We start from the raw sequence: 10318 nt of genomic DNA, 5'->3' as shown, positions 1-10318 counted from the left end.
ATCCTCAACATGTCCTGAGTGAGGGAAAAAAAGCCCCGGAGAATCCCATTAGGGGAAAGTTTAAAAAAATTCCCAAATATAGCCCATTCATACGCCTATTAATTATTTTTCTCACGTGAATAGGGTAAAATTTTTAACCTTTAAATATCGCCATGAAAAGTACTGAGTTGATTACTTACATTAAGACAAATAAAAAATGTATTACAAGTTTTTTGAAATTCTTTGTTAACATGAGCAAATTTGCATAAATTTGCATAAATTCCACCGTTTTGACATGTATACATAAAGGTGCTGTGGTGGTACCAGCATGAAAATTAGAATACTATTTTATTCTTAGATGACCCTCCCTCACATCCACGTCACTGACCTCGTAGCTGTGTTCATCGGAGCACAGTTTTCCCAAGGAGATCTGGGTCTTGACCCTGCGGACGGCGCACTCCTTGTCAGAGAGGCCGTCTGACTGGGTGGAGATGTCGATGGGGATGTCCGGTGTGTGTGACAGCAGCTCGTCCAGGTGCTCCTCCTGACTGGCGCTCAGCCTCTCCAGGGGTCCGCTGTGAGAGTGGTCGCTGGTGTTGCCCTCCTCTCCGTCAGACACCGACAGGTTCTCTGAGCTGAACGTGGAGTAGGACTGGAAGCTGCTCATACAGCGATGAGGTCTGGGAGGGAGCAGGAGAGGACATTTTTGATTCATTCAGCAGTTGCCTTTGAGTCTGGTTCACAACCTCACACTCAATTTGTTAATATTACAAACTACAGTGTTCAATTTTGTAATTATGCTGTAGATGGTATGTAATTTTCCATTTTCCATTGATGGACCACATGATGTAACAGTGTTACAACACAGTAGGTGAAGTTTGCAAACTAAATTACCAACTGTACTTTACCTCTGTCTCCTTGGAAACTCCACTTCACTATCCACCTCTCCCTCTTCCTCTTCAGATGACTCAACCTCGCCCTGTAAGAGAAAGCAATCAACCATCGTTTTTCACACTCTCCTCGACATAAACACACCTCAGTTTCGCTGATGTGAGGCTTCGATCTGTGCTTACCTTCCTGAGTGGTCTAATACTGTGGGGCAGTGCAGTGGGCAGAGTGTGAGTGTGTTGAGCCGCCTCCTGTTCCTGTGGCTCTCCCTTCGGTTTGGCCTCCGCATCCGTGGCCGGATCTTTGCCGGGCGCCCCTGAAGCAGCCTGAGTCCCCTCTTGGGTGTTGAGCAGCGAGTAGTGGGGCAGCTCCGGGTGGTTGGACTGAGGCAGGGTCTCCTGACAGTGTAGGCAGCCGGGGAAGGGGTGAGCCTGACAACATGGGCACAGAGAACCAGCCGCGGCACCCGGGACAGGATTGGAGCTGGTGGATGAAGTCCGCTGCCGCGTGTCTGCGCCCACGGCGGTGGAGATGAGGTCGGGGCTGGAGCCTGAAACGAGGCGCTGCAGGTGGTCCGTCTGAGGGCTGCGGAGGGCGGCGGCGGGGCCAAAGTAGCGCAGGTTGTTGGCACAGTTGACAACGGCCTCTTCGCGGCCCTTCAAGGGGAGCAAGGGCCCCTGGTTCGGTAGGTGGTGGTGGTGGTGATGGTGGTGGAGGGGCTGCTCCTGGAGGGACTGAGTTTCTTCCGGAGCCCCGACAACAGGCTTCAGCACGCCGGGGAACTCGCTGTGGCTTCCTTTGCTGTTGGCGCGGCGGTGGCGAGGCTTGCTGCGGTAGCGGGCTTTACCCGGAGGAGTGGAGACCTTCGGGCTGGCAGAGAGTGGTGAGGGGGAGGAGAGAGGGTCAACACCGGGAATGCCGTCAGAACGAAGCAAGTCCGGCCTGTAAGCGACACATTCAGCAGCATTAACATAACGTATGTATAAAAACTCATCTGTCTTTACGTAGAAGTGCCATTTATGGATAAACGTTTGAAACTGCGAATGTTAATGTGAGTGCAGCAGCTGAAACAGAGATTTATTATCTTTTCTTTTACAATTAGGGATTCAGTTAACTAGTGGAGGTCCATACCTTTTTGCAGTAGGCATCCCAGGTTTGTGGGAAATGCTTCCTTTCTTCTTGATGAGTTTCTCTACAGCGTTGGACCTGACGATGGGTCGGACCAGGTGCCGCTTGTAGGTCCCAGGATATTTCTTCTCCACAGCCTGTTCTCTCCTGCGGGGATGAGAGAATTAACTTGAAGTTATTTGACTGAACAGAATCAGTATTCATTATTTTCATTACTCTGAACAGGTAGATAGGTAGGTGTACAAATCAACTGTACATACAGTATATGACTGTAAAAACCAAAGCAGGTTATCTCTATATAGAGGAAAGAAATGAGCTGCTAATGCAGTTGGAAACAAGACAAGGCAATCAAGAAACTCCTTGTTACTTAAATTTATATGGGAGCAAAAATAAAAGGCATAAGACCCTGAGGCTGAAATGCGAAAAAGAAAATGATTTTGATACGACTCCTGGTAAATAAAATACTCCTGCCAGGCCATTGTAATGATTTCAAAACATTAGTTACAGGAAATGCCTTTGGGAAGGAGGAAGTGGTCGTATACTAACAACCAGTGAAGTCCGATAATGTGGAAAAGGGCAGGACAGTGGTGCAGCAGTATCAGGTTTATTTACATACTTCATTAGTTCCTTCTCCCGGACCTCCAGCTGCAGCATGATGGCACTGAGCTCCATGTAGAGATTATTGGCCCTCTCCAGTTTCCTCTCATAGTGCTCCCGAATGTCCAGTGCATGCCTGAGGGAGCACAGGGAAGACAGAGAAATATTTATTTCCAACAACTTCTGCTTCAACTGCAAAGCTGCACCGGTCACACTACGGAAAACAAATCCCCTTAAAGGTCGTTAAATTACTATTAAATCAAGTATTCAGGCTTGTCTGTAGTCTGCATGTTGGTCTCAAATTGAGGAACTAGATAATTGATTTACTTGTTACCAACAGGTGGAAAGAATCAATATTACTAATAGCTGTTATGATTTTTGTTCGTCTTCTTCATCCCTGATTATGATCATTTCATACACACCTGAGTTCGTCCCTCCTGCGTCGGATCAGCTCCTCATCCAGCCTGTGGATGCAGGTGCCTTCACTTTTGATCTTCTCAAAATGTTTCTTCACCTCCTCCCTCCACTCTGACTGTAACATGAATAGAACGAGTCAAAATGCTGCAGCTGCACTATCAGTGCTCAATGCTGACACAATCATGTTATCTTGAGCAAATGGATCTCTGGCTTTTTTTTAAAGTGCTCTCCCTGTTAACAACACAATGTGAAGGTGATTTAATCTGTTTGTGGTGCAGACCTGAGACTTGAAATACGTCTCCTGCGGAGCTCCAAGGACATCGGCGGAGGCAATGTCAAGGTGTAGGAGAATCTGACGAAAAGAAGGCCTGTTCCTGGGCTTGCCTTGCCTGAAATAAAAAATAATTGGACAGGAGATGATTAAATGAGACTGAGTATTTTTTTAGGTGGATTTCTATAGTATATTATTTAAGTGTAAACGAAGTTCTGAAGTATTTATATATAATCCATACTCACCATGTTTGTTTCATAAGGATTTTGAAGCCATCTGGGCAGGTGGAGGGCACAGGAAGGTGAAGACTGTTGCTGCCAACTCCCCATATAATGGCTGAGGAGTCTACATCTTTGTAGGGAATCTCTCCAGTCAGCAGTTCCCACAATACAACTCCAAATGACCTGCACCATACGAGTAAGGACGGACAGGCGTCAGTACAGCTACATTTACAGATGACTCTTACAGGTATTAGAATTTCTTCAGTGACAAAGCTCACATGTCTCTTTTAGTATATTTCTAAAAAATAATGAATCATTGTAGGTATTTGGTATTTCAGTACTTACCAGATGTCCACCTTCTCAGAAACAGGCTCATTTCTTATCACTTCTGGAGCCATCCAGGCCACCGTACCCGCAAATGACATCTTTGTACTTTTGTCACTGAGCTCTTTGGATGTCCCAAAGTCGGAGATTTTCACAGTGTCGTTGTGGGTGACCAAAACACTATAACACAAACACAACATAAACACATCTTTTAAACTGTTTGTTTACCAAGGTTTAATAGAGAAGCTAACATGAATCCAAATCAGATGCCCTGGGTTAAACCATTCGGACTGGAGTTTCTCTTGTGACATTTCACTGGTTTTTAAAGAGGTGTGAGTTTTTATTCATGACATTTAAAATCCTCCATCCTGAAAGACCTCACAGTTAGAGAAGCACATTTCTGCATCTGAATCATCTCATTTAGCCAAATGAGAGTGACCTTTTCGGCACATTCAGCCTGCGATCGTTCTGCTGACTAATACAGTGTTTGGCTCTGCTGCAGCATGCTGATATTGATTAGACGAACAGGGCTAACAGTGCGCAGAGGATGAGACTGAAGGAGCAGGACGAGGCAGGATGTCTTACTCTCACGTTGAGCCAACTAGCTTTTATTAATTCTGAGAATGGCATTTGAGCTAATGTCAGACTATTTGGAGCTGAAAGGCTGAATTGCTGTTGTTGCTTTGGGCTAAGAAATATTTAACAAGGCAGCTGAGAGGTTTTCCTGGGCATTACAAATCAGTTTTGAGAACACACGACCGCAGCGCAGACGGGCTGCTGCATAACGGTACAAAAACAAGAAATATAGTGTACTTCCCTGTAGACCGGGAACAAACAACAACTTTTCTGCTTCACATACAGAAACATTTTCATCTATATTTCATCTCCATTTATTGTAACTCAACACAAATGCAAGCCAAGGTCCTGCTTCAGTGGTGCTTCAGGGTGAAGTAAAGTTGTTGTGATGGAGGATTGACTATGCCAGCAAAACAAGGAACTCACTTGGGAGACTTAAGATCTCTGTGGATGATCTTGTGCAGGTGTAGGTAGTTCATGCCACTAGCGATGCCTGAGGCCCAGTCCACCAGCAGCCTGGGGGTCACTTTCCTCCCCGCCCTCAGCACCTCGTACAGCTGGCCCTGGGCGCAGTACTCCATGATGATGCAGTAGCACGGCGCCTGAGTGCACACGCCCCTAAGTAGCACAAAACACAGGAACGACGTGAACTAGGACTCGATCAGAGCTATAACAAAAAAGGACACAGGACAACAAAGGGGAAACAAACACGGTTGTAGTGGCTGCAGACTCACTTGAAGCTGATGATGTTGGGATGCTTGAGTTTTCGCAGGTGTTTGATATCGGTCTCCTTCTGCTCGCGCACCTTCTTGATGGCCACCTCCTCAGAGCGGAATTTGCCCAAGAAGACGGCGCCCTGCGCTCCGCTGCCGAGCCACTGTAGCTCCGATATCTCCTCGAACGGGACCTCCCACATGTCTGGAAACAGTAGAATTACATTTTGTCAGTATGACAGCTACTGTACATGATGTTACTTTCTGAGGTGCATGTTATTGTCCGATCTTGAATTTGAGCATTGTGTTTGTTTGTCTGTCCATAATCTGCTATCACATTTGCTCTTTAAAAGAACAGTTCTACATTTCTGTGAATAAGCTGATTCAGCAGCTGTTTACTATCAAACTATCCCTTCAAGTGAAATTCTAACTCAATCAATTAAACTGTTACAAACCATATTTTGTCCAAACTTTCTAAATACATGTCGTGTCTCCTATCACCTTTCTCACTGTAATACAGTGAGTCAGGACTTCATCTCAGTACAGTATGTGGCACTACCACAAAAGCACAAACATAGTAAGCACTAGTTATTGTACTACTCCGTCATACTGAGCAAAAATAAACTTAAAGCCCTGTGCAGAACGCTATAAACGTCTTAGATCGTGAGTCATGTTCCCTCCTCGTTATGTGGTTTTGGAGAGGAGCTGCTGCTCACATCTCTCATGCCACTCTATTTGAATGTTACTGTAGCTGAGGCCCAGCCCAGGTTTGTCTGACAGTGATGTCTTGTATCCTGTGTGTCCAGCCTGTTCATGCGGTCCTGCAGCAACGAGTTTACCTTCACTATGACCTCAGTTGAGACAGTTACAGTGTTTTAGTGAAGCTAGGGGCGGCTACTGAATTGCCGTTAACTATATGAGGAGAAGCAGGAGAGAATCTGAAGTTTGTTTCTCAAGAGTTGTAAAAAGGACGAGGGCATTTGAATTAAACAAACTGCATTTAGTTCCTTTAACTGATGCCAAAAGACAACGCCCGAGAGCTAACCTTGCTGCTGTAGCTTGTATTCAGTCGAGTATGTTTTCCCTATGATGTTCCAGACGGGACGTAAGCAGCCAAACAGCCCTTCTAGGAAGCCCCCAGACCCAGGCCCTGCTCTCTGGAAGTGCAGCTTGATGTCATCAGGGTGATGAGGGTGGGTGTGTCTCCCCTCTCCGCTATGGTCCATGGGACACTCCCCTTCCCCCGTCTGCTCCTCCATCCCGCTGCCACAACCTCCGTGCTCACAAGACGCCGGCGACCCGGCCTCCTCGTGGTCCTGCTCCTGCAGCTGCAGCACGCTGTTGTCGAAGTGCCCGCCCTCGCTCCGTGTGGAGTCCACGCTCAGAGCGATGTTCGGAGGGCTTATACCCCCCAGCACCGTGTCCTCGTCCTGGCCAGGTGTCTGCAGCATCTGGAGCGGAACGGGCAAATGTGTCGGCGGTGCCAGGTCTGTGATGATCTGAGGAGGTAAATTAGAGGGGGGGGCCTGAGGAGGCTGGGGCTGAGAGTTCGGCGAGTTTGATTTCTTCATGGCGTCCCCGACCACGGTGAGTTTAAGCTCCTCTTTCAGCTTGCCCACCAACAGACTGGGGCAGGAAGTCCATGACAGCACCTCGGGGGAGCTACCCATGGTGTCGTGCATGTGCATGGGCCGCCCAGTGATGAAGAGTGAGGCGCGTCCTAACACAGAGGTTTGTCTGAATGCTGGAAATCACCTGCAGGGGAGAGATAAACACGGAGAAAAGGAAACAGGTTAATCACATTGTAAAATACATAGAATTTGGAGCAAAAAGCTAAATTGAACCCACTTTGATGATTGCACATGAACACGATTACAACTGTCATCACGGGACCCCGTTACTTCCAAATGGGCAAACACAATCCTCTCAATTCTCCACATTTATCAGACTTACAGTAATGATTATTATTTCAACTATGGGATACAAACAACACAGAGTGGAGCAGGCACAGACACTGCAGAATAGAGACACATCTAATGCATTTCTGGCCAAGTTCTGGGAAACGGTTGGGCTGGACAGATCACACTATGATACTATGATCTCTGTGAAGCAGTGACAGTATAGCGGGGATTAAAGGCCTTGTTGTGTATTAGATCTAGTGAGAGCAAAACATCTGGCACACACGGCCCATCCTCGCCGCTTAACCAGCAGGCTTCTGTAAACCCCATAAACAGCTGCACAGGAAACACACTCGTTTTCCTCAGTCGCCCAGGCACCAGGAGAGAATCTATAGCATCTTAATCTGTCTGTCGGTGTTACACAAGACGCCGCTGCAACAAGGTCAAGGACGGGATACGTTTCCAAAAGGGACGGGTCTAAACATAGAGGACAAGGGAAAACATGATATAGATAAAAACCTCTTGTGTAACACTATGATAATGATATTATGTTTTTATTTTGTTTGTTATGTTAGTATATGTTGGGATACAGTACATTTTCTGGAAAATCAACTGAGAACCTGTTCATGGACCTGGTGTCTTTGTCTGGATAATCAAGCTAATAAAAAAATTAAAAAAACAAGATGGTACAGCAAAATCTCCAATAAATTTGTTATGTAAAATAGTTAAAACATGAAAATGAACTCAGAGCAAATAAAGTATGTATCTAAATATCTATCTAAACCAGTGTGACAGAGGACTCTATGGCCCTACCTGAGCTGTCAATCACATCTGAGTGTCTTCGTCAGTGAGTGGGACAGGATCGGGTGTCATCACATGACCCAAGTGTAGACGTTTGGTGATTATGTGATAAAACAACAGATACTGATGAAGACCATGGGGTGTGGTTGATAGCTCAGCACAAGTAAATCCAGTAAGTGGACCTTGAGCTGAGATCATGCGCATTGTCATGCATCATGCATACAGGTCCAAAGGTCGAGCATGAATTTCCATCCTTTAGCACAACACTGTCTGTCACTAATGTGGTGACCAGTTATCTCTCTGTAGCAACAATCGCCTTCACTTTACAGTGTATGAAACAGCAATGAAACATGTAGAAGTCCACCACCGAATAACATTACACAAAAAAAATGAACATTTAAAGGTGTAGATTTGGTGCTGTCCTGTATCTCCTGTGCAAATTGAATTAAAAGGCCAAAACTGACAACTCATTAGTGACAGATGTCAAACAGGAGTAAATGGTGCATGTTGGGGACTATTTTCAGTCATGGATTAATACACATTTGGTGCTGTGGTGGTGAGTATTTACAGCAGCAGGATGGCGCATGTGGGAACGAGCCAAAATAAACTACACAGGCTGTGTTTGTCATATCAAAGAAACATGTTGATCTCCATTTGTTCTGCTACTCTATTTCCATATGATTCCTAATTCTCAGTTTCTCAAATATGAATATTTGTAGGTTTTTAAACACAAGAACAAAATAACCAATTTGAATATGTTTACTTGGACCACAGAGAGTCTTTTTTTTAATTCACTGCACAATCATATTATTATGGAAAATACTTGTCAGATGTATTGATACTAAATATAGTTGTTAAGGGAATAACACTATCTTACCTGAGGTTTTCTGTGTTAATTACTTGATACAGAAAAAAATGAAGCTACTTAATAAAACACTTAAAAGCACATGAACAAACACTTTAAACTAGATTTTGACACAAAGTCCCTCTACGAGACTGGGACTGGGAGATGGAGGACCTGTTTTAGATGGAATGATATAAATCTGGCTCTGGGGCAGTCCCTGTGTAATCTTATCTTGACAACCATTTGCACTCTGTGATGCAAAACCCTGCACTTCAACACCAACCAAAAACACTATTCTTCATATTAAAGATATACTTTAGAAAACTGCTGAAATGTGCAACCCTTGTCCTATCAATCACTCTAATAACAGTTTACAGACACCGGTGTGTAGTATTTCACATGATTATAATGTCTTACATCAAGTCTCTCTGGCAGCATAAGTTTTTGTTTGTAGAAGAATGAAACAATCCTGAGGTGAACGATCAGAGGCTGCAGTGTACCACACACTGTTTTCAGACAAACAGATGGTCATTTATCCACAGTCTGCTCCTTTACCAATCTTGGCAAAAAGCAGCACAAAGTAGTGAAATAATCACTGCGCAAATGACACTAAGAGTTGTTTTTTTTATCCCTGTTGAACCCCATGAGGATGAGGACGTGGCCTCAGAAATCCAATCAAGTTTGAAGGGGGCAGTAGAAAATAAAGAGTAGAGGGCACAGACCAGAGGGAGGCAGATAGTGAGAGGCTGTACAGTGTGTACAGTCGGGAACAGGAGATCAAAGTCCAGGAGGGAGGAGACAGAGAGGCAGAGCGGTGAGTTGGCTCTGTGTTACGTGGAAGTTTCCCAACAGGGCGAGGACGGCGCTGGAGTCCAATCGAAACACACTTGTTTTACGCTGCCCGCTGTGGGGAGCACTGGCATGGACGCACAGCTCCTCCACTTGGCACAGGTCAAAGTACAATCAACTAAAGCCCTGGTCCCTCTAAGGGGAGATCGCTTTGCTGCTTAGCGATGATGACTCTTCACCCGAACATCAGAGGGCAATATGTGTTTCTAATTAAGCATTTGTTATTTTTGCTTTTTGTGATGGCTTGATAAAAAACAGTGATGAACAGATAGAAGAGGTAGATTAAAGGTTTCTAACTGGAGCCAACACATATGCTGCTTCCATGTTTGTGCGAATGTGTGTAGGCTACTGTATCTGTGTGCATCTACTGGGGGGTAACCTGAGCGCTGTGAGAGTGTAGCGGCTGCCAGGAGCTCATCTATAATGCAGGCCTGTCTCTAAGCAGGCTGCTGAGAGTGCAGGGGAAGGAGAGAATGCTCTCTCAGGTATCCAATAAATCCGTCCCTTCCACAGCGGAGACAATCGAGCCGCGCGAGCAGAGGCCCCACACTGTAATTCCACCCCACGGACAATTCTCAGGGCTGGGTTTCTGACGTGGGTCGCGGTGGGTGGATGTGGTCGGCTGGATGGAAACACGCACATTAAGACGCCGGCCGGCCTGCCTGCGCGCACTGTAAACTTCTACAAACTGACAAACTGAAACAGCAGTAATTAACTTCCACCGGAACAACAACCACAGAGCACAGCGCGACAGAAAATCTGATGTCTTTTCTACCTTTGATCATTTTCTCCCGTCTGTCCTCTCTGTCTCT

At 45.6% G+C, this 10318-nt stretch overlaps 1 protein-coding gene across 3 annotated transcripts in view; it reads right to left on the bottom strand.

The window, feature by feature from the left end:
• The window catches only part of map3k13 (mitogen-activated protein kinase kinase kinase 13), a 32762-nt gene that overhangs the window by 3630 nt on the left and 18814 nt on the right, over positions 1 to 10318 (bottom strand). For all 3 annotated transcript variants that reach the window (XM_085766062.1, XM_085766065.1, XM_085766064.1), the window contains 12 exons: positions 6160 to 6869; positions 5136 to 5319; positions 4828 to 5019; positions 3847 to 4005; positions 3526 to 3684; positions 3290 to 3398; positions 3015 to 3124; positions 2612 to 2728; positions 1999 to 2142; positions 1053 to 1809; positions 888 to 958; positions 368 to 659 (listed from right to left, as the gene is read on the bottom strand). In XM_085766062.1, coding sequence (XP_085622188.1) covers positions 368 to 659; positions 888 to 958; positions 1053 to 1809; positions 1999 to 2142; positions 2612 to 2728; positions 3015 to 3124; positions 3290 to 3398; positions 3526 to 3684; positions 3847 to 4005; positions 4828 to 5019; positions 5136 to 5319; positions 6160 to 6802 — 2937 coding nt within the window. In that variant the 5' untranslated portion in view covers positions 6803 to 6869. The remainder of the gene's footprint in view (positions 1 to 367; positions 660 to 887; positions 959 to 1052; positions 1810 to 1998; positions 2143 to 2611; positions 2729 to 3014; positions 3125 to 3289; positions 3399 to 3525; positions 3685 to 3846; positions 4006 to 4827; positions 5020 to 5135; positions 5320 to 6159; positions 6870 to 10318) is intronic.

Source organism: Trachurus japonicus, chromosome 21 (genome assembly GCF_045865225.1).
Source record: "Trachurus japonicus isolate A0001 chromosome 21, Traja_1.0".
Classification (NCBI taxonomy): domain Eukaryota; kingdom Metazoa; phylum Chordata; class Actinopteri; order Carangiformes; family Carangidae; genus Trachurus; species Trachurus japonicus.
The sequence above is the reverse complement of the archived record's forward strand: the minus strand, read 5'-3'. Positions and strand labels throughout refer to the sequence as shown.